The following is a 13,799-nucleotide window of genomic DNA, read 5'->3' as shown; positions in this document are numbered from 1 at the left end:
GCTCTTCTCTTCACCCGAGTGTCCAAGACATGCGGCCGAAGGTCTGATGATACCACAACAAAGTCGATCACTTACCTCCTGCCTAGGGTGTCCTGGTGCCAAGTGCACTGATGGACACCCTTATGTGTGAACATGGTGTTCATTATGGACAATCTGTGACTAGCACAGAAGTCCAATAACAAAACACCGCTCAGATTCAGATCGAGGAGGCCATTCTTCCCTATCACGCCTTTCCAGGTGTCACTGTTGTTTCCCCACGTGGGCGTTGAAGTTCCCCAGCAGAATAATGGAGTCTCCGGGAGGGGCACTATCCAGCAACCCCGACAGGACACCAAGAAGGCCGGGTACTCCGCACTACCGCTCGGCCCGTAGGCCGAGACAACAGTCAGAGACCTATCCCCAACCCGAAGGCGCAGGGATGCCACCCTCTCATCCACTGGGGTAAACCCCAACACGAGATGGCTGAGCTGGGGAGCGACAAGCAAACCCACCCCAGCCCGCTGCCTCTCCCCGTGGGCCACTCCAGAGTAGAAGAGAGTCCAGCCCCTCTCGAGGAGATGGGTACCAGAGCCCACGCTATGCGTGGAGGAGAGCCCGACTATTTCTAGTCGATATCTCTTGACCTCCCGCACAAGCTCAGGCTCCTTTCCCCCAGCGAGGTGACATTCCACGTCCCCAGAGCCAGCCTAACATCCGGGGATCGGGCCGCCGAGGTCTCCACCTTTGTCCTCTTTGCACCGGTCGCTCACGGTTCCCCCTGCAGGTGGTGGGCCCACTGGGGGATGGTCTCGCGTCTCTCGTTCGGGCTTGGCCCGGCAGGGTGCCGTGAGGAGCAACCCAGCCACCAGGCGCTCTCGGAAGAGTCCCGACCCCAGGCCTGGCTCCAGGGTGGGACCGGCTCCGCCGTACCGGGCGACGTCACGTGCTTCGATTTTGTAGTCGTCATGAGTTCATAACTTCATATGGAAAGGATTTCTAGGCGCAGCCAAGGGCCGGAGGGGGTCTGGTTTGGGGACCAGAGGATTTCGTCTCTTCTTTTTGCAGATGACGTGGTCCTGCTGGCCCCCTCTAGCCAAGACCTACAGCACACACTGAGGCGGTTCGCAGCCGAGTGTGAAGCGGCAGAGATGAAAATCAGCTCCTCCAAGTCCGAGGCCATGGTTCTCGACCGGAAAAGGGTAGCTTGTCCTCTTCAGGTTGGAGGGCAGTTCCTGCCTCAGGTGGAGGAGTTTAAGTATCTCGGGGTCTTGTTCACGAGTGAGGGAAGAATGGAGCGGGAGATCGACAGACGGATTGGTGCGGCTGCCACAGCAATGCGGGCGCTGTGCCGGTCCGTTGTGGTGAAGAGAGAGCTGAGCCGAAAAGTGCAGCTCTCGATTTACCGGTCGGTCTACATTCCTACCCTCACCTATGGCCATGAACGTTGGGTCATGACCGAAAGAACGAGATCCCGGATACAAGCGGCTGAAATGAGCTTCCCCCGTGCGGTGGCCGGGCACTCCCTTAGAGATAGGGTGAGGAGCTCGGCCATCCGGGAGGGGCTCGGAGTAGAGCCGCTGCTCTTCCACATTGAGAGGAGCCAGTTGTGGTGGCTCGGGCATCTATACCGGATGCCTCCTGGACGCCTTCCTCGCAAGGTGTTCCAGGCACGTCCCACCGGGAGGAGGCCCAGGGGACGGCCCAGGACACGCTGGAGGGACTATGTCTCTTGGCTGGCCTGGGAACGCCTTGGACTCCCCCCGGAAGTGCTGGAGGAGGTGTCTGGGGAGAGGGACGTCTGGGCGTCTTTGCTGAGTCTGCTGCCCCCGCGACCCGGTCCCGGATAAAGCAGAAGACGACGAGTACGAGTACAAAGCTATATTTCAGGACCCCGATATATATATATAAGAAAGTTTTTTCTCCATAGTGTCTTAATAACTTGTAACAGCTAGAGAAAAAAATCAGTGTTCAAGACATTTCATCATTATTCCTTTTTAAAAACCTGTTAGATATCCTGTGGAACTGTAATATAACTTATTTAAGAATGACTCTCTGCTTAAAAAAGTTATGAAATTAATTGCTCAGGGGCATTCAATAAATTGAAAAAATGAAAAAAAAAAGATTTTTCTTTCAAGAATATTGTTGTGATTATGAATCTGAAAATATTATTTAATATTAATAATTTAATATTTTATAAAATAATATTTCGGTCTGTTAAGGGTTATCCTGTGAATACCAGCCCAATAAGGCGATGGTATTAGGACAAAATAGAAAGGTGTGAGACGAGCTCTGACATAATTGAACAGCATAAACTCTGCACACATGGAATGAATTCACACAATTTCTTAAAATACAAGAATTTATTAACAAAAATAAGTCAACTCAAAGTCAAACATATTTCAATCAACAAACTCTTTACTATGCTAAAACAATCCAACTAAACTACCAAGCAGAATTAAAGAATAAGGACTAATGGACTATGTACAATATAAACAAGTTGATTAAAGATGATTGGAAACCATGACCAAAGTAGAGATGCAACATTATCATGCAATGTTTATGTTTGAGAACCAAGGATTATCTTGAAGAATCTGGAAATAAAGTTAAGTTGGTCTTGGAGCCAACTTAGGAACTAATCAGCAAACGTTTAGACAACCATTCACAATGCAAGATCAGATAAAATATTATTTTAATAAAATAATGTTTTAAAGAATGATCTGCTGAATAAACCAACCTTCTGGATGACCATTTCTCAACGGTGTCTAATTAGCTGCCTTTATTTATTGAAATAACATTAAAATTATTTAAATATATTTACATATATTTAAATATTATTAAGGAAATGGTCAAATATTTAAGGAAATATTTTGGAAAAGAGCCAAATCTTTCTGGAGAAATGGGGCTTAATGGTGTTTACTTAGTTATCAAGTTTAGTCAAATAATGTTAGGGAAATATTATTTACTGGATTGAAAACTAACAACCTTTCTGGGTAAATATTCTTTAGCAGCAAGCACATGTTCTTAGCTGTTAGCAGTGAAAGCTAACAAAGAAGCTGATAGCTTAGCATCAGAATCAAACACACACCTTTAAAAATACCGGGTTAAAATGCATAAGCGCGGACGGTGCGTTATGATCACAGAACACAAAACACGTGCTGAGCAGATAGCCTGCTAGCACCAAGATAGCCGAGTTCAACACAAACAAAACCACACTTCATAAAATGAAAAACGTTCAGATCATTTCATCCTAAATATCTCTGCCCAAACCCTAACCTCGTTTGAAACGTGTTGAGTGAGGAGTTGTTGTGGCGACGACGACGTTTGAAGAAACATCGACTTTGAACAAAGGTTAGCTGAAGGGGGCGGCTCTCCACTCGGCTTCGTAGAGACAGCGTCTCTGCAGGGAATTCTCTGGAACACAGTTTGCTTCTGCAGGCCTCAGAGAGAAAGTCAAGCCAGGCTTGTACCTTAATTCCCGTTCATGAATGAATCTACCGGATACACAGACAGTGATTCATTTGTACTTATCTTCGTGCATATGATCGATAATCGTATGACACTCTCGGATCCAGTTGAAGAGTTTATGTCTGTTTGCCAGCAAAGAGACATTAGCGCGCTGGGTCTCTCTGTCCAGGTCCCTGTGTGACCCGTGTAGAAGAAATCGGACCATTGGGAAGGTGTGGGTTTTATACGGCAGTGGCATCATGGGAAGTCCGCTGTCACCCCCTTCCCCTTCTGAAGTTGTGCTGGAAGTTGGTTAAATGCAATTCATTTTGAAAGTTCCAGAAAAGTTTGTACCGGAGTTTTAATGTTGAAATCCATAGCTGTGGGTCCCAACAATATTATGTCAAGCACATTAACTTACTCAGATCAGAGCAACACTGAGAGGCTTAAACTTTTAAACACTGTTTTTGTGTGAAAGGTGATTTGAGTGAACCTTATCATTTGAGTTTTATTTCTTATTCCACAGCATAAGAGCCAAACAATTAATTTTGCAAAAGTTATTTTAACCCTGCACTGAGTTAAACACCAGTCACTAGTTTTAGGTTTATTCACTATGGAGTCCAATTTCTATTAACCTACATAAACTAAACCAAACTAAATGTGTCTATATTTGTGTATTTGTGGCTCTATTCATACATGTTCAAACTCTTGACTATGAAAATGAGTATTATTACTGCTTCTGTTACAATACAAGGTTCTGTGGCAAGCCCCAGGATTCATGTGGCTGTTACTTTGACATGTACCATCCGACTGAAACAATGTGGCAGAAAAGGCAACCCACTGACAAATAGAGACAGCACTCTCTGACAGCAGGGGGCTTCCCACAGCAGGACAGCACAGCCCTCTACACTGTCGAAACTCCTCAAACAGCTTGAGGAACAAGACAAGGAGCTTAAAGTATTGACCCAGCCTCCACACTCCGAACCCACTACTCACAGGGTGCATTGGAAAAAAAAAAAAAGCCAAATCTCACAGGACTCAGAGTATTTACTGTCGACATCCTGCTGCTAAATAGCTTCTGTCACCCTCAGAGATCTGTTTATACCCATACAAGTAAGAGCCACTTTTAGCCGTATGTGGGCAAACTTAGTTTGCATGTAGTCAAGTACGTTTTAATACATTTAAGTTTCTGCTTGAGTTTTGTCATTTTAGAATTTCTTTTTTTTCCATTTCAGATTCAGATCTTTATTCATGTCCAATGCGTAATTAATTTTACTGTAAATCACTGTGGAAATATATTAAAAACAAAGCAACATATAACTAATGGGCATGGCACTGGATACAACACCTGCAACCACTGGGGGTTAAAACCAAAAATTGTCCATATAAAGCATCTAAAGTGCTGATTGGATAGTTGCTAGATGCATAAAACCACAGTTCATCAGTGATGAAAACAAGATTTTCAACCCTCAGTGTCCAACTTACCCCTCTCCTTGGCTAAATTAAAGTGGGAGATAGGACTAGGAATATTATAATAACTGATACCTGGTGCTCAGAACAGGAGGAAACATAAACCGGGAATCAGAGTGTAAAAGCTGAAACTCTGGATGGAGAGGGTGAGTACTGACAGACAGGTTGGAGCTAGTTTTTTCACAGGTCAGTCAGGCTGCTATGCTGAGCATATATATAAATATTTATAAGTATCAAAGATCATAACCCCCTGCCCCATGATGGTTGATATCTGAGGAGCAGGAGGCTTGTGTCTAATATCTATGATCTTGGACCCATTAAGCTGTAAAAACAACTGACAGCACAAATGTGTAAAATCATTTAAAATGGGACATAATCATATGTCTACATTTCACAGGGAAATGTCAAACCTTTTACTATGCTGATACATGAGGGGTTGAGGTTTTTGCACGGAACTTTAAAAAATTATAATTTTGTTAAATGTTGAACAAAAGAACAGAATAAAAATGGAGCTGATATTAAACTGTACACTAAATTTGTCAAAAATGTTTATAAAGAGGAAGAAGGTGTAAAAAGGCCTTTTGGAGAGTTTGTGAAGTACTCTTCATGATTCAGTCCTTTACCTGCAGTACAATAAAGTGTTATCAAAGTGATTTTGGAGAAAGAGGAACACACTGCAGTTTTTTTGTCAGAAACCTGTCACTTCAGCCAAGCAAAGTCTATGTTATGATGCGAAATTATGTTTGCTCAGACTCCAGGTGGCCTCAGTCTGCCTGATCAAGTGAGTCTCATCCTTCTGTTTGTATAACTCCAAGTACACCAAGAGCTGAGCAAACATCTGGTATCATTTTTTTGTTTTCCAACTTACCTTTGTGAAATGAAAGATTACCCATAAAGATCAGAATTTTGGAACAAATGGAGCTCTGCTTATTCAGTATTCCTGAGGCAATATAGTTATCCCATCTGGTTGATAATCTTCTATCTAAAGTTTCCGTTATGCTTCCTCTTTCTGCTCTGTCTGTGTTCTCTCTGACAGACAGTTATAACTCTGAGTGTTCTGGCTGTTACAAATAATGTATTATCCTCAAAGAAAAATACAAGACATCTTCACTGTTGATGTCTTGTATTTGAATGTTGAATGTGTTCAGTGGAACATTGGAAGTATAGAGGTTTAAAATCCAATAAAGCTCTGGTTTGGACCAGTATGAATACTTTTGAGTCTGAGTTGCCTAATAAGACCGAAATCCATTCAATTCCGGTCCCAATTTGACTGTAAGCTATATCTGCACATTAAAAAGAACATTTATTCCTTAAAACTGTACTGCCAAGAAAATAGCATCTTTCTCTTTGCTACAATATTTTACCTACATTTACATTTACATTTTACCTGCAAATTGGCCATGTTCAATTTCATTTAAAATGAGTTCAATATATTCCAGTGCAATCCATAGTCAGATTCAGATCCAATGACATACGGTGGAATCCCATCTTTACTGCTTTGATTTTACACAGTACTTCAATTAGTCAAACAGTTATTTATCCAAGGAAGTCCAGCTGATTGACGTAAAACCCGACACTTCTCCAATATAGAAAGTCATTATATAAACCTTATGACTATTTGAATAGAAAGTGTTTTAAATCCAGGGGTCAATGAACTGAACTCCAATAAATTAAGTCTGTCCTTTGAGGGCAGCCTGACTCTGTTGCACCGAGGACAGTCTGTCCAAGCTGGGAGTTGCATTAAGTGAGATCCGCTACTCCCAGGAGGTAAAGAGTGAACAGTGTAGAGCCTTTCCTCAATAACAGGAACTAAAACTTTATCTTTTATTTATGAATTGGAAATAACATAATGGATGGACAGAAAGCACAAGCACATCCTCATTTCATATTTAGAAATGCAGTCCTGGCCATGAGTTCATCTGATATATTCAGGTGTTATTTTGCAGTCAGGGAGAGTTGCTTGATATTGGAGCTCATAAAACTAGAAGTCTGGGCCTCACCTCATTTCAAGGAAAATATTTATTTTCACTTCTGTACCTGCTGTGTTTGTAAGAAAGCCTTGTTTGAGTCCAAATCACTCAAATCTGTTAGACTTCAAGGTATTTTATAAAAATGTGTTGTTATAGTTGTTGGACTGTACTGTGGGGTGAAAAGCCTAACTGGGGATAAGGAATGCAAAAAAGTCATTGGCTAGAAATCCGATATGCAACACATCAGTAACATGTTTAGGAAGAACCTGCTACAATGTCCTGATGACATTGTCCCTGAAAAATAAACCAATAAATACAAATAAAATAAAACATTGAGCCTATTTGTGCTGGCATGTAAATAAAGCAATTTGCTTTGTAAATAAAGAAATAAAGCGGATAGGGGCAAAAGATTGGAACAGACTCAAGCTAATAGAACATCTTAGTGAATCCTGGCCTTTGCCTTTCAATACTTTAATCTCTAATGTAATTATTAACTTAATTAGGATTTTTCTTCTTTACTAGTTCCTCTCATTTGTTTTTCTTTTATGTTGAATGTAGGTTACAGGTTAATCTAAAACTTGTAATATGTGGCATCTGCACTGAAAAAAGCTTCGGAAACTTTAAGTGTAAATTGTTTTGTTTAGAATGGGCACAGCTTAGTCTGTTTGGACTGTAATAAAAACTGATCACACTGTTGCATGCAAATGTTGTCCTTGTCAAAATTCACATTCAACAATCAGAATCAGCTTTGTTTGACAGGTTTGGGCACACAAACCATAAAGTTGTATTCCATAGTCAGTCATTTTCTACTGCTTCTTCCACAGGGGGTCACAGGTGCCTCTCTCCAGCAGTCAATTGGCAGGGTACACCCTGGACAGGTTGCCAAGACAAACAGCCACAAACACACTCATTCACACCTAAAGGCAATTTACAGAGACCAACTATCTTAACAGTCATGTTTTTGGACTGTGGGAGGAAGCCAGAGTAACCAGAGAGAACCCACACATGCACAGGGAGAACATGCAGAAAGACCCCCAGCCAGGAGTTGAACCAAGAACCTTTTTGCTGCAAGGTAGCAATGCTACCAACTGCCCCACCGTGCAGCCCTCATTGAAGACATTTAAAATTTAATATACAAAAGAGCAAATGAAAATATGTTTTTCTTGTATCTGTCTTAGAAAACAGGGTTGAATTAATAAAAATGTGCAACGTATCGATTAAATGAACATCCATTTCCTATTCTCACTTCCCAGCCTGGACAGGTCATCAGCCTATCACAGGGCAACATGGAGAAACACATGACAAACACTCACACCTAAGGGCTATTTTAGAGAGACCAATTAACCTAACAGTCATGTTTTTGGACTGTGGGAGGAAATCTGAGTACCAGGAGAGAACCCACTCATGCACGGGGAGAATGTGTGAACTCCATACAAAAACACCTCAGGCTGGGATTTGAACCCTGGAACTCCTTTCTTCAAGAAAATAGTGCTAGGACCTGTACCACTGTGCAGCCCAAGAAATAACACAAAAAACATACAAAAAAAATAAAAAAATTGAGAATGACAAAGGTTCTCTGGAAATACTGGACCAAACATTTGTTGTGATGAAAATCTGTATGATATACAATAAGTGAATACTTCAGAGATTTGTGTGGATGGATTGGCCTTTTATTGTTATCAAAGTAATGGGTTTTTGGATGCAGCACTTTCAGAAAATGATTTTGTTTTGTCATTTATGGCCAATCAGCAACATTATGAAATAGAAAATGATTCGAAGAACTCCTTTTATTTCTACTGCTGCCGTCTTTGGGGACATGTTATTCCATTATTCTCTGTTTTTTTGTGTGTGTTTCTGCAGATCCTCGGTCTGGTCTTCTCTATGACAATGTTCTGCCAGGCAGTGAAAGTAGAGACCTTTTACGCCTAGCAATCGACCCCCCTGCCCTTCAGCGTGCTTGGATTGTTTCTCATCTGAGAGGGACTCATGACCCTCCGCAACCTCACATCCTTCTTCTTCATTGAAAAACGTTTTTTGTTAACCTTGTCTTCTCTATGACATTTGCTCTCAGATGTCACCAGTATTCCTGCTAACTATCAACCAACACAGTGTCGGTGTTATCACTCAGTCATGTTTTGCTCTGTGTTAAAAGCTAATTTTTTGTGAAATATTTTATCAAATAGTATTACGAACAAGTATAAAACAATGTAACCATTTTTTTAATATGCGTTTTGTTTAAATTATTTTAAGGTTTTTATGTGTTTTGAAAATAGGAGTTCCAGCTGAGAAAAGCGCACTGGGTTTAGTGCTGCAAGTGCATGTCTCCTGCGATGATGTGAATTAAATGTTTTGACTCAACGGATCGGCACACATCATGTTTTCATTCCTAAAGCAGGAAAAGCTGAAGGTCTTTAATGAGCAGTTCTGTTGTACCCACAGCTGACAAACAACAATAACTGAAAATTCTCAGGTAGCATCTCTTAAAATAGTTAATTCAGTCCCTTCTGCTGAGACACTCTGCATTCATTAAAACACTTTGTAATTACCAGACTAATCAGGCATTAATTCAATACGTTTAGCACACTTAATCTGAATCCTGTGGCTTATTTATTAGCTGCACTTACATGGAACATTAGGGTTGCACCCAGATTTAGTCAAAGAATTTCAATGATCTGTGCAGTGGCAGGAACCTTGAGACTGGCCTGGGGCAATTTTCTCCCCAGCACCAATCAGAGTCAAAATGACAAAGACTCATCTGCAGTCTTTGAAGTCTCCTCTGGCTATTTTAGTGACTTCTTAAGTTTCTTTTTTTTTATTTCCTATCTTGGGCCGTCAAGGATAATCCAGCCAGTGACTACCCCAGAGATGCAGTCTGATGGCCCACAGGAGAGAAAACCCTTTAGTGTTTTCTGCTGCAGTTAGAAGTCCAAGTACAGCAGGTGCTGGAAATCTTTCTGCATTTCTTGAAGGTTTCCTTCAGTTGATTCTATCCTTTCATGCCTCTAAACTATATGGACCTCAAAGAACAGAAGTTCAAATGCAATCAAACTGTGCAAACTTTTTAAATTTCACCCTAAAGTCAAGCTGAGTATTTCTAGTCTTTTGGCAGAAATGAAACAAGGAACATTCCAGGACTTTTTCTTACTTTAAAAAAGCAAAGGGAAAAGCAGGGAGTTGATGGTGGGGGACTAATAAACCAGAACAGAGGCGAACAAAAACACAGAGAAGTATTTAACAGAAATCTTACTGGGGGCACTAGTGGCTCGGCTGGTGGAGTGCGGTCACCTTGTGTAGAGGCTGTAGTCCTTGACGTGGTTGTCCTGGGTTTCATTCCTGGTCTTGGGCTTTGCTGCATTTCTTCCCCTTCTCTCTCCCCCCTCTTTCCTGTCTGATTACTGTACAATAAACGCCACCTGTGCCAAATAAGGAAAATATAACTAGAATGTACAGTACACGAAAAACTAGAATAAACAACGAAGCTAAACATAAAAATGAACTAATATGGAAACTCCTAACAACAATGAGCACAAGGAAATGATCAGAAAAGGGCAAGACCTAAGAGAACATAAACAACAGGGCATGAAGAAAACAGGGACACAAAAGAAACCCAAAAGCCTAAACACTTAAAGATCATGACACTGCCATGACTTCTATGTGTATCAGTGAATGCTTGAGCAAAATATGAGACCATTTCAAAAAGAATCTGGAGCAACTCTTCCTTTCGAGATGACAATACCCCAAAAAATTCAACAAGGACCGACTGAATTAAAACATTCAGAAAGGAAAAGCATGGTCAAAGCCCAGATCTTGACCTTACCGAGAAGATATATTAGCTGTAGGGTAAACACTAGCTTTTAGGAGGTAGGGTGTCTTAACTTTCCCTTAGTTAGAAATTGTATTTTTGTTTATCTGTTGTTTTAGTAAAAAGAGGTTGATTTTTTATATTATTAAAATGCAATTACGTATATGTATTTTCCAGAGATGAATTATTGGGGCGACTGTGGCTCGGGTGGTAGAAGTTTGTCCTGTAACCATTTGGTTGCTGGTCTCAGTCGTTGTGTCCTTGGGCAAGGCACTTCACCCACCTTGCCTGCTGTTGGTGGTCAGAGGGCTCTGTGGCGCTGATTGTATGGCAGCTTCACTTCTGTCAGTCTGCCCCAGGGCAGCTGTGGCTACAATGTAGCTCACCACTGTCAGTGTATGAATGGGTGAATGAATGATTGTAGTGTAAAGGGCTCTGGGGTCTCTGGGAACTTGATAAAGCGCTGTACAAGTGCAGGCCATTTACCATTTCTCAAAAGGACCGACATACATAATGGGATGTTCTAAACATCTGAGTCTGTTTTTATTATTGTTAACCTGTGTGAATTCTAAGAAAACCACAGTAAATTTAAAGAGTGTGATTCTGGATTTTTAAAAGTCCTATTTATAAAGTAACTAGTAAGTTATCACAATCAATCAACCCTGGAAAAAAGCAGGTAAAATGCATTTTTAAAATCCAAAAATTAAGATTAATATAATTGACATGATGAGTGGATTAAACCTCTGAGCAGGACTGTAACATTGATGTTGGAGGATGGAGTCTTGCATTATCTTTATCAATCTCAACGCATATTGTTCACCAAGCACAGGCATGTATTTAGAGACTTTCCCCTCTGAGCCAATATGGCTTCCTGCTGGTTACCAGTTTACAAGAATGACCCAAAAACACTGGAGCTCCTGCTGCTTTTGCTTTAGGGAGTTTCCATTGCGCCCTATGATCAATCTGTGATTATGCAGACTATTAATATCACTGATAAAAAAAATCCTACAGCATTATGATACGTGTTAATGTCTTCTTTGTTATTTGTTTCTGGAGGAGTAAATTATCCTGCAAAAGAGATTATTACCATTATGTCAAACTCCAGTTTTTCCACAATGTCTCCAACAGGCTTGAGAATAATTTATCCTATTTTTAAGCAAGTCTACGGTACATTGCAAATTACTCATACTCTCATTTTGTCACATTAAAACTATTTCAGTGTTATTTTACTTCACAGTTAATTATTGTGATTTTATGTGACAGACCAATGCAAAGTAGCACCTAATATTGGAGGGAAGAAAGAAGACACAGATTTTACATATTTTTACCAGTAAAAATCTAAAAAGTGGGGCATGTGTTTTAAGCTTCTCTAAGTCAACACCGTGTGCTGTAGTTACAGTTGCCAGAGATCTTTAACCATTTTTGTTCGCAAAATAGCTAAATTGTAGTCAGATTTAATGGAGCATCTGTGCACAGTAATTTTCATGTCTTGCCACTAACTGGATTTAGGTCTGGACTTTGACTGGACCATTGGTATGAGTCATTCCATTGTAGTTCTATGTTTAAAGTTGTCCTACTGGAAGATAAACCTCCATCCCAGTCTTTAGTGTTTTGCCGACAATTTTCCAGGATATTTCTGTGTTTAGCTTTATTTATCTGTCCATCAACTCTGGCCAGCTTTCCTGTCACTACTGATGAAAAGTATTCCCATATCATGATGCTGCTACCACTATGTTTTACTGAGAAGATGATGTGTGTAGTGCAGTATTGGTTTCCACTATAAATGGCATATATACAGTACAGACCAAACGTTTGGACACACCTTCTCATTCAAAGAGTTTTCTTTATTTTCATGACTATGAATATTGTAACTTCACACTGAAGGCATCAAAACTATGAATTAACACATGTGGAATTATATACTGAACAAAAAAGTGTGAAACAACTGAAAATATGTCTTATATTTTAGGTTCTTCAAAGTAGCCACCTTTTGCTTTGATTACTGCTTCGCACACTCTTGGCATTCTGTGGTAGCCATGCTGGTTCAGTATGCCTCCAATTTTGAATACATCCCAACAGTGTCACCAGCAAAGCTCCCTCACACCATCACACCTCCTCCTCCATGCTTCACGGTGGGAACCAGGCATGTAGAGTCCATCCGTTCACTTCTTCTGTGCCGCACAAAGACACGGTGGTTGGAACAAAAGATCTCAAACTTGGACTCATCAGACCAAAGCACAGATTTCCACTGGTCTAATGTCCATTCCTTGTGTTCTTTAGTCCAAACAAGTCTCTTCTGCTTGTTGCCTGTCCTCAGCAGTGGTTTCCTAGCAGCTATTTTACCATGAAGGCCTGATTCACACAGTCTCCTCTTAACAGTTGTTCTAGAGATGTGTCTGCTGCTAGAACTCTGTGTGGCATTGACCTGTTCTCTAATCTGAGCTGCTGTTAACCTGCGATTTCTGAGGCTGGTGACTTGGATGAACTTATCGTCCGCAGCAGAGGTGACTCTTGGTCTTCCTTTCCTGGGGCGGTCCTCATGTTAGCTAGTTTCTTTGTAGCGCTTGATAGTTTTTGCGACTGCACTTGGGGACACTTTCAAAGTCTTCCCAATTGTTCGGACTGACTGACCTTCATTTCTTAAAGTAATGATGGCCACTCGTTTTTCTTTATTTAGCTGCTTTTTTCTTGCCATAATACACATTCTAACAGTCTATTCAATAGGACTATCAGCTGTGTACTGTATCCACCTCCTGCACAACACAACTGATGGTCCCAACCCCATTTATAAGGCTTGAAATTCCACTTATTAAACCTGACAGGGCACACCTGTGAAGTGAAAACCATTTCAGGTGACGACCTCTTGAAGCTCATCAACAGAATGCCAAGAGTGTGTGGAGCAGTAATCAAAGCCAAAGGTGGCTACTTTGAAGAACCTAGAATATAAGACATATTTTCAGTTGTTTCACACTTTTTTGTTCAGTATATAATTCCACATGTGTTAATTCATAGTTTTGATGCCTTCAGTGTGAAGCTACAATATTCATAGTCATGAAAATAAAGACAACTCTTTGAATGAGAACGTGTGTCCAAACCTTTGGTCTGTACTGTATATATACATATACATATATACA

The 13,799-nt window shown here is 40.9% G+C and overlaps 1 protein-coding gene across 6 annotated transcripts in view; it reads left to right on the top strand.

Annotated features, from left to right (window-relative positions):
- The window catches only part of tspan4a (tetraspanin 4a), a 228,052-nt gene extending 218,831 nt beyond the window's left edge, over nucleotides 1-9,221 (top strand). For all 6 annotated transcript variants that reach the window (XM_047364104.1, XM_047364106.1, XM_047364103.1 and 3 more), the window contains one exon: nucleotides 8,724-9,221. In XM_047364104.1, coding sequence (XP_047220060.1) covers nucleotides 8,724-8,792 — 69 coding nt within the window. In that variant the 3' untranslated portion in view covers nucleotides 8,793-9,221. The remainder of the gene's footprint in view (nucleotides 1-8,723) is intronic.
- Nucleotides 9,222-13,799: the final 4,578 nt, after the last annotated feature.

This window comes from Girardinichthys multiradiatus, chromosome 4 (assembly GCF_021462225.1).
Source record: "Girardinichthys multiradiatus isolate DD_20200921_A chromosome 4, DD_fGirMul_XY1, whole genome shotgun sequence".
Classification (NCBI taxonomy): Eukaryota; Metazoa; Chordata; class Actinopteri; order Cyprinodontiformes; family Goodeidae; genus Girardinichthys; species Girardinichthys multiradiatus.
The sequence above is the reverse complement of the archived record's forward strand: the minus strand, read 5'-3'. Positions and strand labels throughout refer to the sequence as shown.